The following is a 25,105-nucleotide window of genomic DNA, read 5'->3' as shown; positions in this document are numbered from 1 at the left end:
TAGTACTATCCTTAACTTCTCTAGTTAACCATGGTTGGACCACATTCCTTGGCTCATATGCTCATTTGACAATTGTGAATTATTTCTTCTTAACCACTTCAGACTCAGACTCAATATGAAATCTTATCGCATTAGGGTCACTTGACCTCAGAAAGTCCTTTTCTCTATGATTACCGCTTATAGTGGACAAGTTGCATTATCAATGTCTACAATATGCAGTCGGGACTGATTAGCCACAAAATTACTGGCAGGATATAGGCGGAACTCCAGAGTCGCTTTATGGAGTGGGTGGGGGTGGGAGGAAGAGAGGTCTTCAGGTTGGCCTCAGAAACACTTCTTCAAACTTAAATTATTTTCTCCACCAGAATTTTCACAAGCGTATTTCATGCACTTAAACATCTAGTATTTTACAATTGATTCGCATCGTAACATTACAAAGATTTAAAGTTTTCAACACATGCATCTCTGGTTAGCTCATACCAACTTTCAAAAAAATAGCTTGAAATACCAGTGACCTTAAATCGTATCGAACGCCAAAAATTAAATAAGTACCATTTATATTGACTACTACTTAGGAGATCATCTGACAAAACTCCATCAAAACAGAATCATACATCAGACTAGACAAAACCACATTCTCTCACCTTTACCTGCTCTATATGACTTGGCTTGGTTGATTGGCATGGGAGTCATTGGAACATGATACATGTGAGTAGTCTAAAGTTGAAACAAACAGTAAAGGCAGTCAGTCTGCGCATCAAAAATTAAATTGTCATGAGAGGACAGATATGTGAGCTTAGAACTGATCAACATTACAGTTAACATCAGTATAGTTTGTGGAGTAGATTTTTAAATCTTTTATTTTTATTGAGTGTTACTGGCAAAAGCACCATTCAATGCCCACCCCTCCGTATCCATCCGTTAAGTTGCAGATGAGAAAGTTATAGCTACAGAAAGGATTTTACATATTTACTCAAATGAAATCGACATAGAAATTACAATTTCAGACTGGTTACCTGTACTCCTGGGCTCACTGGAACCGGGTATACCATGTTCTGTGCAAAACACATTGGCTGATTATACACTGTAGGAGGATGTTGCTGTACCACAATAGATGGACTCGGCTGGGCCTGAGGACGCGGTGGTGTTGGCGTGGTTGTTGGCTTAGGCTGTTAAATTTTAAGAGCAATTCAAGTCTCTGTTTACAGAATTGCACAAAATATCACTGAAATCTACAACAGCGTGGATATTTATGCAGCGCCTTTAGTTCTTCACAGGAGCATCATAAAGTAAAATTAGACACCACCCACAAAAAGCGATATGAACTAAAAGAAAATTGTGGCACATATCATTTGTCTTATTACATAAGTGCATGAGTAGGCTATTATGTAAACACTGAATTGGAAAATAGGGACGGGATTCTCCGGTCAACTCACTTAACGCAAAGATATCTTATTTTCAGCTAAAAATGTTATCTCCCAGTATGTGCTTCAATTTGAATAAATAATTCTTTACAAAGACAAATTAATTTTCCATCTGCAAACTCATACAAAAGACTTTCTCACTCTCAAAAAGATACATTGTAACAAAAAAGATGGTTACAATAACCAGTCCAAAGTCCAGCTAGTGCAGTGTCTGCAACTGACCCACTCTGGAATATATGGACTTGCCCCCATAAATGGATGTCATTGGAAAGTTCCAGGAGAGACAAAGGACCCATGAGAATCTTCATATCAACAATAAGTTCTGATAATTATTAGTAAGCACCATTACTGTCCTCCATTAAAGGGGGAGAATCTGGCTCTGGCTTCTTTCCTTCCCAGATTTTGGGGGTGATAAAAAATAATCTTCGATACTATACTTCAACAATGCATGGGAGACAGGATGGAGAGAAGAGAAGAACACATAGTGCAACTTACAGGAGTGTAGAAAGTCTTGGGATTGAACTCTTTAGCATTGGGATTCAATGTAGATTTTCTAACTTGTCTAGAAAAAAAATTAGAAACATCTATAAGGCTGTACATTTTTTCAGGGCATCAGTGGAACATCAAGCTGAATTGATACATTTTGTTCTACCAAAGATATTGCTCAACCAACAGATTTTATAGGATCCTTACAATGCAGAAGGTGGCCATTCGGCCCATCGAGGCTACAGCGCACTCTGAAAAGCACTCCAACTAGGCCCAATACCGTGCCTTATCCCCATCTAATCATTGGACACTAAACAGCAATTCTGAATGACCAATCCACCAAACCTGCACAACTTTGAACTGTTGGAGGAAACCCAAGCAGACATGGAGAGAATGTGCAAACTCCAAAGACACCCAAAGTTGGAATTGAACCCAGGTCCTTGGTGCTGTGAGGCATCAGTGCTAACCACTGTGCCTTGTGTAATTTGATGAGTATTTCCAGCATTGTTTCATATTCCAGCATCGTTTTTTTTTTGCATTTGATTAAGAATTAAATTTCCTTCATAGCAAAAACATTTTGTAATATTAAAGATACATTTAACATTTTTTTATTTGGTTCCAAAGACCTCTTAAAATACTGTTATAGTATCTGTCTCAATGTGATAAAACATTCCATGTTCCAAGAATCATGTATGGGAAAGATTTGAATCTTTTTCTTCATTGCTTTGATGATAATCCTCAATCTATACTGCCTTTATGGACGATCTTGCCATTTCATGTACTCCCGAAAGAGCTGCTGCCTAGAAAAGTGTTTGCCAGACTGAATCTGAATTTTTAAGTTACTTACTGTCTGTGCTTCAAAAATTAACATAGCAGGCAAGCTGAACAACTACCAGAAATTAAAAAATGCAAATCACTAAATTACAATGGGGTTCTTTCATTGAAAGATAGTTTTGATGTTGGTAAAAATATTTTGATTTTGGTCAGAACATTAAGGACAAGGCCTTGTTTTCAATATTTGCCAATAATGAATTTTGCCATAATCAGAGGTTACACTTCAAAATCAATTCACATCCCCCCTCCCCTCATGGCTGCTGGTGAAGCTGTAAGTTTGGTCCAGCACCTCATCTTGTGATGTTTACAGATTAGGAATTCAGACTACTCCTACAGGTTTTGAAAAAAAATTAAATAAAATTAGTTTATGGTTTGCCAGTTTCCACAATCTTCACTCATCTAGATAATCATTGTTGAATCATTTATAATATACAATTTCTGGTGTGCATACGTACTCTGGTGTACCTTCCTTTTTATCCTCCTTGTCTTCTTTTTCCGACTTGTTGCTTGGACCAGTGGTCTGGACTGCCTGAGAGGTCATATCTGGACCTCTCTTCGGCTCCGAGCTGATGACGTTAGGGGAGGCGCTGGGGCTGCTTGGCTTGCTGCTGTCATTGCTGGTGTTAGCAGTTGAACTGCTCTCACTAACAGACTCTTTGCTGCCCGGTTCAATCACTGTAATTTTCTCCTTGATTGGATCCCTAGACTGATTATCTACACCTTCTCTGGACTTGAACTGATCGACAACTGGATCAGGGGTTGGAGTAGTCTGTAACTAAGAACATCAAAAATTAAGTTTAAATACACAAACTAACAAATGTGTTTCTGCATTAGAATGCTAACGAGTCAGCCCAAACCTATGCTCAGAAAAGCCTATTTGACATGCTTACTGGCCTATTTATATTCAACAGTTCCATATTCACCTCTATTATCTATTAAATAACAATATATTATTCCAACTTTCCAAAGATAATACGCCCCTAGGTGGCAATATAAGTAAAACAGTGTGCACTGTGAAGCAAAAAGGAATACTTTTTGACACCACAGGTGATGAAAGCACGAAATCGTTGTTTTAAAAAAAGCAAGAAGCTTTGCCCAAGAAACAAACTGAAGTCACTCTAGGAATGACGTGAAACTCGCCAGCAGCCTGTACAAAGACAGTGCTGCGATCTCAATGCAGAAAATAAATCAAAACTTGTATAAAATGGTGCAAGGTTGAAGGGAATGGGGTCAGTGGCAATTGACTAACTGGTAGTTTTGTTTTTAATGCATGTATCTATAATTCACAAACTTCATTTACATACTGGATGTTACTGTGCTGCTTCGTTGATGTTTTGTTTTTGCTGGTATCTGGGATTGTTAATTATCATGCGTTAAAATAGGGTCACAGTGGTAAATATTTTGGGAAGCACTGCCACACAATATTCTAACGGTATCAAATAGAACAATGTTTTGAGGGAGTCTAGCAGGCCGGCCTCAGTTATACCACACATGTATAGACAGTGAAAATGTTTGGTACTGAAAAAGTACTCACCCTAAAGTCTTCCCTGAATTTTTTTAAATCTGCTATCTGTTTTTTATGATCTGAAACCATTGGAGATGTAGCTAGAAAGAGAACATAAACGCAAAATCATATGGAAAACGTGTTAGTTGTACCAGTCCGAAATTAACATATTTGAAGTATTTTAAAGCAAAAAAGATCATGCGTGCAGTTTTAAATACATTATCTCATATAATAACTAGGTGTTGAAACACACCTTTTGCAAATTGCATGCCAAGGTTATTTTGACTGATACTTGTTTATAAATAACAGACTATTAACTTCCAATAAGTGCTGGAAGATGGTGAATCAGTTGTTTGTGAGATTATGTACTGGTGACAAATTTGACCACAATTAAAATTATGTTGGCAACTCCAAGTTGTATGGGTGAAAAGTTAAACGCTTTCATAAGAGGTGGAGTATCTCCCCTCCTTTAGAAAAGTTGAGACAAATTACACATAAGAATTCCAACAGATACATACAGACACACAATACTAACCCTTGATTCCTGGTTTGGTTAAGCTAGGGGGAGTACTACAAATTTCAATAGGCTTTGGATTCTCCTTGTTTACAGAGGGTGAATTCTGCTTCTGTTCCTGAAGCCTGGTTTCTTTAGCTGTAAATGGACACAAAGATAATCAGTTACTCTGAAAATAAATTTGTGCACAAATGCAAATATTGCAAACCAGACAAGAATTTTCTATGGACGATCCATCTACAAGAAGCTTAACAGTAATGACTGGCTTCAGTGCGGTGTCCCAATAAGCAAGCCTCAAACACAATTTCATCATAAGGACCATGCCCTGCCTCAGATGCAATTTTCACATGACACCCAATAGGTGCTTTGGATGTGATGCATATCAATATTCAGCAGAATGATTAGAACTTATCGCTGATGCGCACAGTGAAAATAACCCCTTTTCTGCAGGATGCATTTAATATTAGATCCACCAAAGCACTTAGCCACAATTCAGTGATATGTACTAAAGTATGCAAGCTATACAAACTAAATAGAACAAAGCACTGTTAAACAATCAAATACCTTTTTCAAGGTTTCATCCTTGCATCTTTCAACATCTAAATCAGCTACATTAACACATTAAAAGTGTCATGCAAGAGAAAGTTGCTGTTGCATAATACGCAATTCCAAGAAAATTCCAAGTAATGTGCATTCCTAGAGTTAGAACATAGAACATAGAACGATACAGCGCAGTACAGGCCCTTCGGCCCTCAATGTTGCACCGACATGGAAAAAAAAACTAAAGGCCATCTAACCTACACTATGCCCTTATCATCCATATGCTTATCCAATAAACTTTTAAATGCCCTCAATGTTGGCGAGTTCACTACTGTTGCAGGTAGGGCATTCCACGGCCTCACCACTCTTTGCGTAAAAAACCCACCTCTGACCTCTGTCCTATATCTATTACCCTTCAATTTAAGGCTATGTCCCCTCGTGATAGCCACCTCCATCCGCGGGAGAAGGCTCTCGCTGTCCACCCTATCTAACCCTCTGATCATTTTGTATGCCTCTATTAGGTCACCTCTTAACCTTCTTCTCTCTAACGAAAACAACCTCAAGTCCATCAGCCTTTCCTCATAAGATTTTCCCTCCATACCAGGCAACATCCTGGTAAATCTCCTCTGCACCCGTTCCAAAGCTTCTACGTCCTTCCTATAATGGGGCGACCAGAACTGTACGCAATACTCCAAATGCGGCCGTACTAGAGTTTTGTACAACTGCAACATGACCTCATGGCTCCGGAACTCAATCCCTCTACCAATAAAGGCCATCACACCATAGGCCTTCTTCACAACCCTATCAACCTGGGTGGCAACTTTCAGGGATCTATGTACATGGACACCGAGATCCCTCTGCTCATCCACACTACCAAGAATTTTACCATTAGCCAAATATTCCGCATTCCTGTTATTCTTTCCAAAGTGAATCACCTCACACTTCTCCACATTAAACTCCATTTGCCACCTCTCAGCCCAGCTCTGCAGCTTATCTATGTCCCTCTGTAACCTGCAACATCCTTCCGCACTGTCTACAACTCCACCGACTTTAGTGTCGTCTGCAAATTTACTTACCCATCCTTCTGCTCCCTCCTCTAGGTCATTTATAAAAATGACAAACAGCAACGGCCCCAGAACAGATCCTTGTGGTACGCCACTCGTAACTGAACTCCATTCTGAACATTTCCCATCAACCACCACTCTCTGTCTTCTTTCAACTAGCCAATTTCTGATCCACATCTCTACATCACCCTCAATCCCCAGCCTCCGTATTTTCTGCAATAGCCGACCGTGGGTAACCTTATCAAACGCTTTACTGAAATCCATATACACCACATCAACTGCTTTACCCTCGTCCACCTGTTCAGTCACCTTCTCAAAGAACTCGATAAGGTTTGTGAGGCATGACCTACCCTTCACAAAACCATGCTGACTATCCCTAATCATATTATTCCTATCGAGATGATTATAAATCGTATCTCTTATAATCCTCTCCAAGACTTTACCCACCACAGATGTTAGGCTCACCGGCCTATAGTTACCGGGGTTATCTCTACTCCCCTTCTTGAACAAAGGGACCACATTTGCTATCCTCCAGTCCTCTGGCACTATTCCTGTAGCCAATGATGACCTAAAAATCAAAGCCAAAGGCTCAGCAATCTCTTCCCTGGCTTCCCAGAGAATCCTAGGATAAATCCCATCAGGCCCCGGGGACTTATCTATTTTCACCTTGTCCAGAATTGCCAACACTTCTTCCCTACTCACCTCAATGCCATCTATTCTAATAGCCTGGGTCTCAGCATTCTCCTCCACAATATTATCTTTTTCCTGAGTGAATACTGACAAAAAGTATTCATTTAGTATCTCGCTTATTTCCTCAGCCTCCACACACAACTTCCCACCACTGTCCTTGACTGGCCCTACTCTTACCCTAGTCATTCTTTTATTCCTGACATACCTATAGAAAGCTTTTGGGTTTTCCTTGATCCTACCTGCCAAAGACTTCTCATGTCCCCTCCTTGCTCGTCTTAGCTCTCTCTTTAGATCCTTCCTCGCTTCCCTGTAACTATCAAGCGCCCCAACTGAAACTTCACGCCTCATCTTCACGTAGGCCTCCTTTTTCCTCTTAACAAGAGATTCCACTTCTTTGGTAAACCACGGTTCCCTCGCTCTACCCTTTCCTCCCTGTCTGACTGGTACGTACTGATCAAGAACACGCAATAGCTGTTCCTTGAACAAGCTCCACATATCCAGTGTGCCCAACCCTTGCAGCCTACTTCTCCAACCTACACATCCTAAGTCATGTCTAATGGCATCATAATTGCCCTTCCCCCAGCTATAACTCTTGCCCTGCGGGGTATACCTATCCCTTTCCATCACTAATGTAAAGGTCACCGAATTGCGGTCACTGTCTCCAAAGTGTTCACTTACCTCCAGATCTAACACCTGGCCTGGTTCATTACCCAAAACCAAATCCAAAGTGGCCTCACCTCTTGTTGGCCTGTCAACATATTGCGTCAGAAAACCCTCCTGCACACATTGTACAAAGAACGACCCATCCAATGTACTCGAACTATATCTTTTCCAGTCAATATTAGGAAAGTTAAAGTCTCCCATAACAACTACCCTGTTACTTTCGCTCTTTTCCAGAATCATCTTCGCCATCCTTTCCTCTACATCTCTAGAACTATTAGGTGGCCTATAGAAAACTCCCAGCAGGGTGACCTCTCCTTTCCTGTTTCTAACCTCAGCCCATACTACCTCGGAAGAAGAGTCCCCATCTTGCACCCTTTCTGCCACCGTAATACTGTCCTTGACTAGCAGCGCCACAACTCCCCCTCTTTTGCCCCCTTCTCTGACTTTACTAAAGCACCTAAACCCCGGAACCTGCAACAACCATTCCTGTCCCTGCTCTATCCATGTCTCTGAAATGGCCACAACATCGAAGTCCCAGGTACCAACCCATGCTGCCAGTTCCCCTACCTTATTTCGTATACTCCTGGCATTGAAATAGACACACTTCAAACCACCTACCTGAACACTGCCGCCTTCCTGCGAAGTCAAATCTGTGCTCCTGACCTCTCTACTCTCAATCTCTCGCACCCCAAAACTACAATCCAGGTTCCCATGCCCCTGCTGAATTAGTTTAAACCCCCCCAAAGAGTACTAACAAATCTCCCCCCCAGGATATTGGTGCCCCTTAGGTTCAGATGTAGACCATCCTGTCTATAGAGGTCCCACCTTCCCCAGAAAGAGCCCCAGTTATCCAGAAATCTGAATCCCTCCCGCCTGCACCATCCCTGTAGCCACGTGTTTAATTGCTCTCTCTCCCTATTCCTCGTCTCACTATCACGTGGCACGGGCAACAACCCAGAGATAACAACTCTGTTTGTTCTCGCTCTGAGCTTCCATCCTAGCTCCCTAAAGGCCTGCCTGACATCCTTGTCCCCTTTCCTACCTATGTCGTTAGTGCCAATGTGGACTACGACTTGGGGCTGCTCCCCCTCCCCCTTAAGGACCCGAAAAACACGATCCGAGACATCACTTACCCTTGCACCTGGGAGGCAACATACCAAACGTGAGTCTCTCTCGCTCCCACAAAATCTCCTATCTGTGCCCCTGACTATTGAGACCCCAATTACTAATGCTCTGCTCCTCTCCCCCCTTCCCTTCTGAGCAACAGGGACAGACTCCGTGCTAGAGTCCCGCACCCCATGGTTGTCCGAACTCTAAAAATGGAGAGTGCCACAAAATTCCACTGAAGCCCACTGAAAGCTGGAGAACAGCACTTCTTCTGATTAGGTACTCCATTTTGATCTCCACCCCAAATGCCAATCTCTACCTTGTTCTCATATTTTTGGTTTCAGAGAGCGCAGACCTTTATTCTGCTATTAACACATTATGGTATTTGACTTTTGGACAGTACTGACCTTTATTCTGCCATTAACACCTACTCTGCAGCAACACATGTATTTAATAACATTTCCACTCCCTTTGCCTTGTATTCCATGATATATTTACCATTTAACCTCTCCGCCCTCAAACCTAATCCCCAACCTCCTCTTTGACTCCACCTGCACCGCACCCCCTCAAACTGCCTTTTTAACAGCATAAAACCCATCACATCCCTACCTTTCTTTAGTTCCAAAGATATTGGACTTGATCTATTAACTCTCTACAAATGCTGCCAAACCTGAGTTTTGCCAGGGCTATGCTTTTATATTAAAACCAGTGTGCAGTGCTTCAATGGGGGAGGAAGGGACAAGAGAAAAACCAATGAGAGTGGTAAGAACACATAATAGAATGAAGTGTAGAACATTAACTAGATGAGGTGGAAGAACATTGTTGGCTCGGACTGGAGTGGTGAAAGGTTTCTAACTGCTTAAATTGGAGATCAAGGTGGAGTTGTGTCAAATTAAAGTGGTAACAAATAGGATTGGAACGAGGGCGAGAAGAAAAAGGTTTTTGTAACAATGGCTATGGTTGATCTGTTAAAAACCTAAATGATACGTTTTACCTTCTTTCAAAAAAAATTTTCTTGATGGAAATATAAATATTTAATTTAAATTTAAATTTTCTTCTGGAAAAGTTGCCCCCAGTCCTTAAAAATGTACCACTAGCTGGGGTTGAGTATTAAATTTCATACAGCTGTGACCAGAACAATCCTAGATTCAATGGATTCAAACCTCAATGTGCTTTTCAGTTTCTCTCCAAAATGGAAAATCAAAAAACTGTTCTCCTACTAGTAAAACAACTTGTGCTGGTATAGCACCTTCAATATAGAAAAACATTTCACTGTGCTTCACATAGATAATCAAAATAAAAGGATGCTTAGTCAAAGAGGTGGAAAGGAAAATTCTATACTTGTTAAATTTGGGCAAGGTTTTTACAACGTGATGGAAATTAATCAATTTTCTAAAAATAAAGAGAATGATTCTCAATAAAATTAAGCAAGTGCCTTTTCCTTCTTCGGAAAGAAATGCAACACCCATGTTTATTGTATTCCTAAATATAACTACTTGTATTTTATACAAGTAATAAAATGTCCCAAGACACTTCATAGCTGTATTACCTAGTAAACTTTCACACCAAGCTGCAGAGATATTAGGTCAGTTGGCCAAAAACCTGGCCAACAAGGTCATCAGGGGCATCCTAAAAGGAAAATACCTAGAGGGACAGAGGTTTAGGGAGGGAATTCCAGAGGTTGGGGGCCAAGGCAGTAAAAAGCATAGCCGCCAATGATGGAACAATTAAAATCTGCAATGTGTAAGAGACCAGAGTTGGAGGGACCCCAAGCAATTTGCAGGGCTGAAGGAAATCCAAAAAACAGAGAGACAAGTCCATAGAGGCAATGTTCCCTCTAAGAACAAAGAACACAGCACAGGAACAGGCCCTTTAACCCTCCAAGCCTGCGCCGACTGTGGTACCTGCCTAAACAAAACCGTATGCACTTATGACTTATGGTATCCTTCCATTCCCAGCCTATTCATATATTTGTCTAGTTGCCCCTTAAATGCCGCTATCGTACCTGCACCCACCATCTCCCTAGGCAGCGCATTCCAGATATTTACCACCCACCGTGTTAAAATCTTGCCTCGCACATCAATTCTAAACTTTTCCCCACGCACTTTAAACCTACGTCCCCTAGTACTTGACTCTACTACCCTAGGAAAGAGCATCTGACTATCCACTCTGCCCATGCCACTCAATTTTGTAGACCTCTATCAGGTCGCATCTCAACCTCCATCGCTCCAGTGAGAACAGACCGAGTTTAACTAACCTCTCCTCCTAGCTAATGCCCTCCATACCAGGTAACATCCTAGTAAACCGCTTTTGTGCCCTCTCAAAAGCATCCACATCCTTCTGGTAGTGTGGCGACCAGAATTGTACACAATATTCCAAATGAGGCCTAACTAAGGCCCTGCACAGCTACACCATGACTTGCCAATTTTTATATTCAATGCCCTGACCGATGAAGGCCAGCATGCTGTATGCCTTCTTGACCACCTTATCCATATGCGTTGCCACTTAGTGAATGGTGGACATTCACGCCCAGATCTCTCTGCCTGTCAGTACTTGCAAGAGTTCTAACATTTATTGTGTAATTCCTACATGCATTGGACCTTCCAAAGTGCATTACCCCACACTTGTCCGGATTAATCTGCTATTTCTCCGCCTAAGACTCCAACCAGTTTATATCCTGCTGTATCTTCTGACAATCCTCTTCACTATTTGCAACTCCACCAATTTGTGTCGTCTGTGAACTTACTAATCAAACCAGCTACATTTTCTACCAAATCATTTATATACACCACGAACAACAAAGGCCCCAGAACTGATCCCTGAGGAACACCGCTAATCACAGCCTTCCATTCAGAAAAGTACCCATCTACTGCTACCCTCTGTCTTCTGTGCCCAAGCCAGTTTCTGTATCCAACTTGCCAGCTCTCCCATGTGACTTCACCTTTTGTACCAATCTACCATGAGGTACCTTGTCAAAGGCTTTATTGATGTCCATGTATACAACATCTACTACCTTTCCCTCATCTATCATCTTTGTCACTTCCTCAAAAAACCTGATCAAATTAGCGAGACACGACCTCACCTTCACAAAAAAATGCTGTCCATCACTAATAAGTCCACTTGTTTCCAAATGTGAGTAAATCCTATCTCTAAGAATCTTTTCCAAAACTTTCCGTACCACTGACCTAAGGCTCACCGGCCTTTTATTTCCTGGATTATCCCTGCTGCCCTTCTTTAACAATAGAACAACATTGGCTACTCTCCAGTCCTCTGTCCTCTAAGCTGTCCATCCACACTGCAACCTGGAGATGTTGCATGGAAGGGTTTTGAAAACCACGATGAGAATTTTCAAATCAAAGCATTTCTAAATCAGGAACCAATGTCTGTCATTAAGTGCAAGGGTGGTGGGTAAATGGGAGTTGATGCAAGTTAGGATATGTGCAGTCGCAACATAAGAGAAGTAGGCCATTCGGCTTATCGAGCCTGCTCTACCATTCAAATAGATGGCTGACTATCTAACTATGCCATTTTCCCCCTTTTCAGCCTTTTATTGAGAGACTGCGCCTCCTGCTTCTCATACAATTTTGGATACGTTCAGGTTCATAAGATACTAACAAAAATGTCATTAAACTAATTTTTCTTGCTTGATTTTGCCTGCCAATCCTCCCCCACACCCCTCTGAAAATAAATCTTGTGCCTGAAACATTTGTATGTTTTTTTAAAAAATAATCTTTATTGTCACAAGTAGGTTTACATTGCAATGAAGTTACTGTGAAAAGACCCTAGCCGCTACATTCCGGTGCCTGTTCGGGTACACAGAGGGAGAATTCAGAATGTCCAATTTACCTAACAGCACGTCTTTCGGGACTTGTGGGAGGAAACCGGAGCACCCGGAGGAAACCAACGCAGACACAGGGAGAACACGCAGACTCCGCACAGACAGTGACCGAGCCAGGAATCGAACTGGGACCCTGGCGCTGTAAAGCCACAGTGCTAACCACTGTCCTACCGTGCTGCCTGGCTTTTAGTAAGTCAATGGGTAACGAACATTGGCTGTAACTGCAACTTTACTTACAATCTGATTTGTCCATTTCACCAAGTTGGGATATATTAAACACAATTACATTTCACAGGGGAAGAGAGAAAACAAAACAAGTCAGTACAAAGATGTAGAGTTGCATAGGTCAGAAGAAATCACCAAAATATTAGTTTTTGCATGGTAGCAGTGGTTAGCACTGCTGCCTCACAGCAACAGGGACCCAAGTTCAATTCTGATCTTAGGTGACTATCTGTGTGGAGTTTGCATGTTCTCTGTGTCTGCATGGGTTTCCTCCCACAGTCCAAGGGTGTGCAGGTCAGGTGAACTGGCGATGCTAAATGTCCCATTAGTGTCAGGGATGTGTAGGCTAGGTTACGGAGACAGGCTGGGGTGGGGAGTTGGCCGCGGTTGAGTGTCCTTCCAGAGGGTCAGTGCACTCGGATGGACCAAATGGCCTCTCTGTACTGTAGTGATTTGATGGAATTTAGAGGAGTCCCATAAAGAAGGATTAAAGTGGCGGAAGATTATGCCATCAATGGTGGGGGGCTGTCCACCAACTTGCTGCATGGAACTGCACTTGCCGGAGTCCATTCTTATATCTAATCATAATCAGTGATTCACCTGCTCCTCCTCCTATTCCACACTGTTTTTAAAAAACATATTTTTATTCAATTATTTTCATTTTCTACCTAATACAAAGACAAAACAGCACAACCAATCCAAATAACAGCACCCCCAATCCAACCTAATACCCCTCAAACCCATGCCCCACCCCTCCAAAAACACAGAACCCTCCCCCATTCCCCTCCGTTTAGCAACTAATGGTGACCAGCTTTTTGAAATACAAAATAAATGGCTGCCATCTTCGGTCAAACCCGTCAATTTCTCCCCTCACGGTGTACTTGGCTTTCTCCATCAGATCTCCCAGCCACACTAAGGCACTGGGTGGAGAAACTGACCTCCACCCCATCAGCACTCACCTCTGGGAATTCAGTAAGGCAAAGGCCAGGACATTGGCCCCAGCGCCTGTCTACAGCCCCAGTGAGTCCAAAACCTCAAACAAGGCCACCAAGGGACAGGGTGCCAGCTCAATTTTTAGAATCGCTGAAATGGTGATAAAGGAGCAGGACCAAAAACACACAAGCTTGGGGCACAACCAGAACATATGCACATGATTGGCAGGACTTCCTGCACACGCTCGCACTTGTCCTCCGCACCTGCAAAGAAAGAACCGACTCATCCTGGACCTAGTCAAATGAGCCCTATACACCACTTTAAATTGTATTAAGCCAAGCCTCATACACAATGATGTGTTTACCCTCTGCAGGGCCTCACTTCACACCTCATCATCCAATATTGGCCCCAACTCCTCCTCCCACTTGGCATTAAACACCCCCCCCCCCCCCCCCCCCCCAATACGGAATTCTCTGACATAATTCTTCCATAGATACCAGAAGTGCTCCCTTCCTCCGACCCTGCAAGCAAAAGAACCCTCTCCATTCTCGTGACTGGGGGCACCATAGGGAATGTCAAGATCACTGGTTTTTACAAAGCTGCAAACACACAAATATCTGAATGAGTCAGATTGCGAGATCCCAAATTACACAGACAGTTTCTCTAAACTAGCAAACTGCCCCTCCAGGCTGTTTCACACCACTAACCTCTGGTTTTCTCCAAGGGAATAGACTTGACTGTTTCATCTGCCCCTATGCTGTCCCTCGAAAACACCATCCAAAAACACTCCGTTTTCACAAGTACCTAGTTCTAACCCGCCAACATCTCTCTTGCTTCCACCACTGGGTGGACAGCACGGTAGCACAATTGGCTAGCACTGTGGCTTCACAATGCCAGGGTGCCAGGTTCGATTCCCCGTTGGGTCACTGTCTGTGCGGAGTCTGCATGTTCTCTCCGTGTGTGTGTGGGTTTCCTCCGGGTACTCCGGTTTCCTCCCACAGTCCAAAGACGTGCAGGTTCGGTGGATTGGCCATGATAAATTGCCCTTCGTGTCCAAAAAGGTTAGATGGGGTTATTGGGTTACGGGGATAGAGTGGAAGTGAGGGCTTAAGTGGGTTGGTGCAGACTCGATGGGACGAATGGCCTCCTTCTGCACTGTATGTTCTTTGTTCACTGTTGTTAAATCGTAAATTATCAGACTGCTTGTCTAATGTCTAGCAGAAATCTCATATGATTTTGGATTTTCCAACATTGAACTGCCTCTGGTCCCCACTATGAAGTCTGTTCCCGTGCCAACAACTCAATTTTTCTCCTTGGCCAATGCATGAGGTTGAATCAGGTTGTTTGCAACCTCTGTCATATCTGAGCGTGCGATGAGCTTCTGATCACATATCCACATCATCATGAAGACCAAGGTCACAGGCCTGAAACGTGAACAGTTTTTCTTTCTACAGATTCTGCCTATCTGTTCACTATTCCCAGCATTTGAGTTATTTCAGATTTCTAGCACCCAGACTATTTTGCTTTTGTTTCCATCACTGAAGCCATTTATTTTCACCTCTGTAATGTCACAAGTCTCTGCCTCAGCACATCTAATGCTGGAACCCTCTTCCTAGTCTTCGCCGTCTCTGGACTTGACTATTCCAATGCAAACCTGGCCGGCGACTCACACACTTTTCTCCGTAGACTAGAGGTCATCCTATACTCTGCTGTCTGTGCCCTTGCATCATGTCTCATCCCTACATCACCTCTGGATTGACTAACCTACATTGGTCCTTGGTTAAGCAATATCTCAATTTTAAAATTCCCAACCCAGTTTCAATGTCTCCATGGCTTCATAACTCTCCATCTGTAATCTACCCAGTACCACAACCCTGAAAACTTTCTAGCTTCCGCAATGTCTGACTTTTTGAGCATCCCCAATTTGAAACTGCTCCACCAATGGTGGGTGTGCATTCAGCTACCAAGACCTTAAGTTCAGGAATTTTCTCCCTCAGCCTCTCCACTTTTCTATTCTCCTTCAAGTTGCTCCTTAAGATCTACCTCTTTGACCAAGCTTTTGGCCACCTGCCCTAATATCTCATGTGGTTGCGTCAAATTTTGCTTTATAATGTCACAAAGCGGGTGTAACCGTTTTTATTACATTAAAAGTTTTGTATAAATACGAGCAGTTGTTGTAGAAAGGCCAGAGTTAAGGGCTAAAGAGAGAAGATATGATTGGTGGATGTCAAGATTAGAGGCCAAGGCCGTGGGGATATATGAATAAATAATTTTAAATTCAATTGGGGCATGGAGATCAAATGCAGAGCAGTGGGGATAAGGGCATTGGGCAGAGCGCGCACACAATTGAAATCTGGAAAAGTTGTCATTTATAGAAGGTGGAGAAAGAAGGATAGCTGAAAAGGAGGACCTTTTAGTAATCAAATCTGAAGGTCAATAAAAGCGTAAATTAGGATTTCAACGGCAATGGGACTGAGGTCATAAAGGAAGCAGACAATACTATATTGGTGAAGCAAGCAGTCTTGCTGACATATTATATGGGGCTTCAAGCTCATCTCTTGATTGCAGGAGATGCCACGGTTTTGCACCATCTTTCCAGCAGAATTATTTTATTTTGATATTTTGAGGGCTATTTTGAACTGGTCACCTTTTCTAAAACTCTTGGGTCAGCTTTTGCTCATTTCTGTGGGTACGTATATAGACTAGCCCTATTGCCACCAGAAAATTATATACATCTATACTAAAATGGTATCAAATTTGCTCACCAAGTAAAAATAAAAAACTTTATGCAACATTATAGCACAAATAGTAGAATACCACAAAACTTACAGAACAGAAAATAAATTACTTGCCTTCAGATGACGGAGTAACAGCTCTATTGGCAGCAGGGCTGGCTGGTGTAGGAGATGCAGCAGTAGCAGGCAAGGTTAAAGGTTCAGCTGGGACAGTGCCAGGTTGAGGAGAAGATAGGATCATTCCACTTGAAGCATTTCCAGGATTATATTGGGATGGCTGGTTACCATGTCTTGGAGATCGTGGTCTGTGTGTTTTGGGAGATAAACGGGAGCTTGACCCTGAAGTTTCAAAGAACAAAAATAACAGTTTCAAATAATCACTTTACCTTAACAAGTAACAATCTAAACTACAAAAAGTATTGTAAATATAATCAATGGCTGTGTTACGATGGTTTCAAACAGTAAATAGCATTTCCAGTAACCAGATTACATTAATCATTCAAAAGCAATTTTAACAAAACTACAGAACGAAATCCAGTCAACGAAAAACAGGCGAGAACCAATAAAATGGGGAAAGACCATTCAGCTCAATTCTGTTTTCTTCAATACAAAAGTGTGCACCTATAGTGGCTTCCAATTAAACCAAACTAAAATTCTGGAGGAAGATTATGGTCAAAGAAATAAGCTTCCTTGGCTGCTACATAAATTCAAGTTGTTACTGCACTGAAAGTACAAGAATAATCTATTAATTTATGCTTGGAATGGTTGAATTACCCGGCTCTCAAATTCCAAAGAATTCATTGTTATTTGCATTTGTATATTTTAACATTTTGTTTGAATTTTGAGGGTTTGAATCTTTTGACAGGGAATGTTTTAGTGGTGTTCTCATTCTTGTCCTGCGAGAATACCTTTAAGAAATGGGTGTTTAAGAAATGTACCTTTAAGAAATGGGTGTTTACTACTGCAGTGATGTCAGAGTGTGGGTGGAGCTGGGCTGTCTGTCAATTTTTTACTTTTGTTTTAGGCTGTTTGCTGCAGGGTGTGTTTTAGTTTAGTTTTCAGTGTTGAAGCTGAAGCCAGACAGAGCAGGTGTACTGTTGATCTCTCTGCCATGAAAAGACTATCTCTTGATCATTTGGTGAATTCAGAATTATAAATGTTCTCAGTAGTGAATGTAAACCTAATGTGCTTCTGTTAAAAGGTGTTTCTTTTGTCTTCTGAATGCTATTTGGGAAGTTATTAAGGATTACTTAGCGTTGTATTCTTTGGGGTTGTATTTGAATTGATGGTTGCTAAGATGTTCACTGTATGTTTTAAAAAGGTTAACGTGATTTCATAGAATAAACATTGTTTTGCTTTAAAAAATACTTTTCCATTTCTGCTGTACCACACCCGTAGTGGGCCGTGTGCTCCCCATACCACAGTCTATTAAAAGTTGTGGGTCAGGTGAACTCCATGATACACTTTGGGGTTCTCTAAAACCTGGCCTATAACATTGTCACTTTGTAAAATCACCTTGAAATACATTCCTACTCATTTACGTAAACATGTTGGGGAACATTCTAAATTTGTTGACAAAGATGACTGTCAAATTAAGTGGATAGAATATAAAAATAAAATCTCATTAAATACAAATTTCTGTACATTTGTATTTTATTACAGCAGTTTTAAATGAAAGTCTTCTTTAAAATTGGAATGGGTAGATTGTAGCGGCTTCCTTCCCCTGCAGCTTTGGTCACCAGCCAGTTTTTAAAGCATAAATGGGGAAATCATGACATGAAAATCAGCTCCTCCATGAGGCTCCACAATACTTACCCGTGAGAAAAATAGCTTGGATTTTCCCATTTAAGACGGAGGTGAAGTTAATTTTTTTCTCAGTCTGTGGAACCCTCCTTCCCAAGGAATAGTAGAGACAAGGTCATTGAATATTTTTGAGGATACGGTAGATAGATTCTTAACAAGGGAATCAAAGGATACCAAGGTGCTGACAGGTAGTGGCACTGAAGCCATGATTTTATTGAAAGGCAGAGTAGGCCGGAGCTGAATAGCCAACTTCTGCCCCTAGTTCGTACATATGTTCGTATGTTTTTGAAATCTTCCAAGTGTAACGATCAATTTTGTGCATTTAGTAGGCAGCTTTGTTCTAAAAGCTTCATAACAAGAATTAGGCAGTGCTCTGTCCTAATTGACTTCAGTTTAGGAATGGTAGATTCAGAGGCATTCATTTCAAGTCTAATCCAGGTGTGCAATCCAACTGTACTACAGTAATCTAAATTCAAAGAAGCCCTGAATTTTAAAATACATTAAGAACAAAATTAAAATAGGTCTACAATTTTAAAAAGTTTGATGTGCTCTGTTGAATGCACTTTGGACAATTACTGATAAAACACTACAACATGCACTGAAAAATATATCCAAGTATTGTAGGAACTTCACTTTTTACATAACAGAACATTTTAAATTGACCACACACCCATCAAACTGAACACCAAAATTCCCTTTCTGACTCCAAAGCTAGCTAACATAGAAAATTGCTCCCAATTAGGTACTATTGTTTCTAGTTCAAAATAGTCAACAACCCTCCTCAAAAAAGCCACCTTTGCCCCTTTGTCCTTGCAAACTACTACCGTTTCCTCTCCAAAATTCTTGAACATGCTGCCTCCTAAATCTACACCCACCTTTCTTGAAAATCAAAATTTGAATCTCTCAAACCAGGTTTCCAGCACTTCCTAAGCAATGAAATGTTCCTAAACAAAGTCTTCTATTCCTTAACCACATATTACCCCTTGGTGACATTATCCACAGATGTAGGTCAGCTCCCACATATGTGCTGACAATACTCCACTCTATCTCTCTTCTACTTCTCTTGACTCCCTTCACTACCTGTGCTGTCAAGCTGCTTCACTAACATTCAGTCGTATATGAGCCACAATTAACTGAAGAGTTAAACATTGGGAAGACTGAAGCCAGGTTTGTGTTGCAATGAAATGCATGCTTTAATCTGGTAATTAAGCACAGCTGTCCCCAGTAGGGGAAAGATTAGGGAATCATTAAGACTATATAAATCAGTTCACTTTGAATGTCTGGGAGGAACGGGGACAATCTTTGACTTAGTCTTGATGTCTTGGAAATAACCCTGCTTTACAGTACTGGTTAGCCTCAGACTCCTTCAACATTAAATTATTAGAATTAACCGGATACAATTTTAATCCCTTCCCATAGCAATCAGTCCGGTTTGAAATGAGGCAATCTCATAGTCCAAAGCATAAAGGTGTTCTCTAAATGCAGTTAGTTGTTGTTAAGCAATCACACAATTTGGCAAAATGCCTAAAAAACAAGAGCTAAATTCAACATTTTAATTTTAAATAGGTTTACCTCCACTAACTACAGATGACCAAGTCCCTCCTGAAGGATTGTTTCGTGCTATAGGCATAGAAATCTCTCCAGATACATTGTGAGATATGAAATCTGAACCTGAAGACATGCCAGTTCGACCAGAGGGACCTCTATGTCGAGGGTGGCGTTGTGCCTTCGGAGACATTCGTGGTGGACCTTGATGACAAAACAATATATAAAAAGTATTAGCACACGGCAAATGGCACACAAAACAAAGACTGATTATCTCCAAATTTAGGTGATAGAGTGAGTGTCTGAATAACTTGGCAGTGATGTGGTCTATAATTAGTGTACTTAGAAGATAGTGTATTACTGCAGTTCATAAGAAATGGCCACTTTTTGCCCTATACATGGGGATTAACCATACATACATCAATTATACAAGAGATTCAGAATCTGAGGTGAAAATTTTAATTCCATAGAATTAAAAGCTACATCAGCTTTTAATTGATTGGTTAATTAATGAAATTCTTTACTCTTACGAGTTGTAGGCAATTTTTTTTCTGTTCACTATAAACTTTCATTGAGCATTCAGTGTAACGATTGCATTTTAGACAATTTTTAACTATAAATTTTGGACATCAATTTTTAATCCAATCAATACCAGACTGACAATAATAAACACTTCTACGGTGTTAGAAAATGGAAATTCTGGACTCTGCATCCATAAAATAAGGTTGAGAACGACGAAAAAGGTTTTCCCATCTTTTTACTTAAAGCTCAGGACATTGTACCTCTGTTGTGCTGAACTGGAAGAAATATATGTATAAGGACAGATTACAAACCAAGGAAACTGGGATAAATGAAATTTTAATGATTAATTCATGTTACAAAGTTAGGAAACTGCTGCCTAATGCTGTGAATTCTCAATCTGAATCATTCAAGAAAGACAAGTTCCTAATTCATGGAATTATTTAGAAAATACAGCACAAAAGGAGGCCACTCAGCCCATCTGCGTAATGTCAGTGTCCAAGTCAGTGGCTCCCAACCAATTTTTAATGTCATAGCACATTCTAATACAATAAAAATTGAGGCCCACCACCTTTCTCTTCAACTGAACAGCCCTCCAGTAAAAACCTTTGATCTCAAAAACCTCCTAAAACCAAGTCAAGCCACCATCTAATACAATTAAAGCCTTTTCACCAGTTGCATGCCAAATACAATATATTTTATTGAAAATTTCCACAATTTAAAAGCGTTTCCCATTAAAGATTTAAATTGTTTTCAGTTTAGTCTGCATTTCTCAATGTCAAAGTTCATAAATGAAGGAACTACTGTGAGCAGCATCTAACGGACAATAGTGAGGTACCTGGGCCTCCTTCTGTGAGCAGATTTTCATGATCTGGGGAGGAAGTGATGACAGGGCAATTCATAAGTTTTGCTCCACTGACAGGCACTACCTCCAATAAACCAGTGTTGAGATAGCCAACTCACACAGATAGGTTGTGGGAAATGATGAGTTCTACTATAGTGCAATCGGAAATAGAGGGATATTCTTGTCCTTCAATAAACCAGAACGTGTCCAGAGGCAGCTCTGCAAACATCAGTTCCAATGTATGATCCATCCTGAGCTCTGTGAATTCATTTTTTCTTTTAATGTCAACTTCTTTGATGATTCAAAAGAAAGTGAACTAAATGGTTATGTACCCAATCAAGTCTTCCATACTCGTGGCTGGGAAGAAGCATTTGAACTTCTCTTGCAATGTTTCAAGACGTATGGAAACGAGATTGAGTAAGGTTTTGTCAGCAGGATTCACTGATGCCAATTTGAGCATCTCAATTGGCCCACTTGCCACTTTCTCCTGCCAGTTTTGATTTGAAGCCTTGATGTTTACCTGCGGCAGTCAGAATGTTATTCTTTATGCTCCAGTTTATCATTCAGTTCATTCAGATGGCAGAATATATATGAAAGATATGCAAGCTTAGCACACCCAAGAAGCCTCACATATTAAATCTTTGTGTGGCAATTTATGCAGCATCAAAAACTCTTTCAGCATATTACAGCGCTCAAACACAGGAGAGAAACTTCTCCCAAGTCAGCCTTGCACTTCTGTGAGCATGTGTAAGCATCGGTACTCAGCTCCCATCTCTTACAGAAAATAGTAAACAAGCTTCCTCCCACAGTCCAAAGAGATGCAGGCTAGGTGGATTGGGCATGCTAAAATGTCCCTAAGTGCCCAAAGGATTAGGTGGGGTTACTGGTTAAGGGGAGGGAGGGGGCTGATCCTAGGTAGGGTGCTCTTTCAGGTGAAGACTTGATGGGCCGAATGGCTTTCTTCTGCACTGTAGGGATTCCATGATAAGCTCGATTTCTAAGGACATAATTTCAGATATTTTCGCTGGTCTAATACTACTGGAAATTCAGATGGCATTGTTTTCGTAATAAGAGCTTCATGGTGCAGGACACAGTTGCTGAAATGGATGTCAGGATTCTGCTCTTTCACCTTAGTCACAGATCCTTTGGCATTTCCGATCAAGGAAGTGCTCTGTCAATGCAGATTCTATTGCATTTAGTCCAGTTAAGATAGTTTTCCTCCAGATAAGGAGCTACGACAGAAAAGGATTCCTCTCTGGCCACATGACTAGACAATTATCTGCAAAAGACGACATTTTCAGATAGAATGCCCATCAAGAATCCCCATCAACATACCTGACATTGGCTGCTCGCATATCTGTGGGGTCATCAATCTTCAGGGCAGATTTTCCACTCATTGCTAATGTCTCTTGGAGCACCTGTTCAATATCAGCTGGCATTTTGTGAATACACCATTTGATTGCAGAAAGAGGAATTTGTTGATTTTTTTGGTGACATCAGCTCCCAAAATACTTTTCCATGCTGGGAGAATTAGGGTTTCAGCAAATGTGCTTCTTCAATTTCATTACAAACCACCACCAGGGACGACCACGGGCGGCACAGTGGTTAGCACTGCTGCCTCACAGCTCCAGGGTCCCAGGTTCAATTCCGGCCTTGGGTCACTGTCTGTGTGGAGTTTGCACTTTCTCCCTGTGTCTGGGTGGGTTTCCTCCGGGTGCTCTGGTTTCCTCCCACAGTCCAAAGATGTGGTTAGGTGGATTAGCCATGCTAAATTGCTCCTTAGTGTCCAAAAGGTTAGATGGGGTCACTGGGTTATGGGGACAGGGTGGAAGCCTGGGCTTAAGTAGAGTGCTCTTTCCAAGGGTCGGTGCAGACCCGATGGGCCAAATGGCCATTTTCTGCACTGTAAATTCTTTGGTTCGACCGGATAACTCACCTGTGCAATATCTGCACACTCCATCGTTGATTTTGCTTTACATGTTATTCTCTCAGACGCTTGTTGTACTTTATTATCCTTGGAGTGTAAACGGTGTTTTGTAATCAAATGGCACTTCAACTTACCATTGCAGCATTTGAGAGCTTCCTCATGCAAATTAGGAAATCTGGGACAGGGCAAAAGACAGTCCACGAAAATCCAACAGCCAAAGTTGTCACTGCACTGTGTACACGAACCTCGTTTTTTCCTTCTCAGGTTCTGTTGATTTGGTCATATCTGAATCAGAGCGGGATTGTTCTTTTCAGGTAGCTAACCATGGTAAACTGTGGTCAAACACACCACACTACACAATAAATGTCCTGAAGCATCAACTCTTTAGCTGTGCTTAGCAAGACACTACTGTTCCAAAAGGTGCACCCTTGCCTCAACACCCTGCAGCATAGAGTTACCAACCTTTGGTTTCCTTTTCAGATCTTTGGAGCTACTTTTGTGGTCGCTTCGACTACCAAAGCTTCTCCCAAGCCAAACTTTACTGAACAGCTGCGGGAATTAGAGCCTACAATATAATAATAATAATCGCTTATTGTCACAAGTAGGCATCAAAGAAGTTACTGTGAAAAGCCCCTAGTCGCCACATTCCGGCGCCTGATCAGGGAGGCCAGTACGGGAATTGAACCCGTGCTGCTGGCCTTGTTCTGCATTACAAGCCAGCTGTTCAGCCCCTTTTCTTAACTTTAATGGCTCCTGTTCCTTATTACTGTCTTCTTACCTTACTTGGAACTTCATTTTTTTAAAAACTTCCTGCCCTCATTTAAAAAAAAACTTCTCCCCGCTTCCCTGGATTTTTGCGCCCTTGAGGTTTCACTTTTTGGCAGACGGACAGGACTATCGTCTTCAGCTCTGAAAATGATCCAGGTGACTCATACATGGACCAAATTTATAAATCAAGCGACGTAGATTAAAAAAGCCATCATTCTTACCTTATATGTTTGTAAACAATAGCATTCATTATGTGCTAATATAACAGGTAGTAGTCATGTGATAATGCTCTGAGAAGCGCCTTAGGATATTTTACTATGTTAAAGGTGCCATATAAATGCAAGTTGTTGGCGTAGTCTGTAAATCACAGACCACTTTAGTAATCGCACAAAATGCTTTTAAGTGTTCTTTGATAGACATACAACTGCAAAGACAATGCAAATTTAAAGAAAAAGATAAAAATCTGATATTTACAAAACATGCATTAGCTAGTTCCCCCCCCCCCCCCCCCCCCCCCCACTGATTCTTGATCATTTTCATTAAGAGGCTAATTCAATGGCTAAGAAGTCAGCTTTATTGAATTGTGAAGATTTAAAGTTCAAACTCATTGAGCTAGTATTGATGCAGACCTCGGGAGTCAAAAGATTAGATTCTGAACCTAAAAGTTAATTAATTTTAAAAATCTATCATCTAGATGCCTGAACTTGCTTCTGCAGCCATAGAGATAAGTAATTCAAGGTAGGGGCTTGGTTGGAATTCTGGGAAGCTGTCTGTGGGATTTTCCCAGAATGTTTTTGGGTTGGTACTAAAAGCACTCAGGTTGCTGGGTCTCAACCCTGAATTGAGCAGGCAGAAAAAGAGTCTCAGCACTGAAAAGCATGTGTAAACTAGAAGCAAAACAGCTATCAGAAGTCAGGGATATTTCTGATGTGCAGGAGCTAAGCAAGAACATAAACATAGAACATAGAACAGTACAGCACAGAACAGGCCCTTCGGCCCTCGATGTTGTGCCGAACAATGATCACCCCACTTAAACCCACGTAACCTGTATACCCGTAACCCAACAATCCCCCCATTATCCTTACACTACGGGCAATTTAGCATGGCCAATCCACCTAACCCGCACATCTTTGGACTGTGGGAGG

General features: G+C 41.4%; 1 protein-coding gene across 11 annotated transcripts in view; it reads right to left on the bottom strand.

Moving 5' to 3' along the window:
- atxn2 (ataxin 2) overlaps positions 1-25,105 on the bottom strand; it is a 128,726-nt gene that overhangs the window by 17,155 nt on the left and 86,466 nt on the right. For 7 of the 11 annotated variants that reach the window (XM_038786580.1, XM_038786881.1, XM_038787038.1 and 4 more), the window contains 8 exons: positions 19,930-20,106; positions 16,672-16,893; positions 4,784-4,900; positions 4,279-4,349; positions 3,200-3,519; positions 1,920-1,986; positions 1,017-1,169; positions 645-717 (listed from right to left, as the gene is read on the bottom strand). In XM_038786580.1, the coding sequence (XP_038642508.1) occupies positions 645-717; positions 1,017-1,169; positions 1,920-1,986; positions 3,200-3,519; positions 4,279-4,349; positions 4,784-4,900; positions 16,672-16,893; positions 19,930-20,106 (1,200 nt within the window). The remainder of the gene's footprint in view (positions 1-644; positions 718-1,016; positions 1,170-1,919; positions 1,987-3,199; positions 3,520-4,278; positions 4,350-4,783; positions 4,901-16,671; positions 16,894-19,929; positions 20,107-25,105) is intronic. The other 4 variants (XM_038786659.1, XM_038786963.1, XM_038787227.1 and 1 more) reach the window with 2 other exon arrangements.

Source organism: Scyliorhinus canicula, chromosome 1, assembly GCF_902713615.1.
Source record: "Scyliorhinus canicula chromosome 1, sScyCan1.1, whole genome shotgun sequence".
Taxonomy (NCBI): Eukaryota; Metazoa; Chordata; class Chondrichthyes; order Carcharhiniformes; family Scyliorhinidae; genus Scyliorhinus; species Scyliorhinus canicula.
This window is presented reverse-complemented; position numbering and strand designations above follow the sequence as displayed.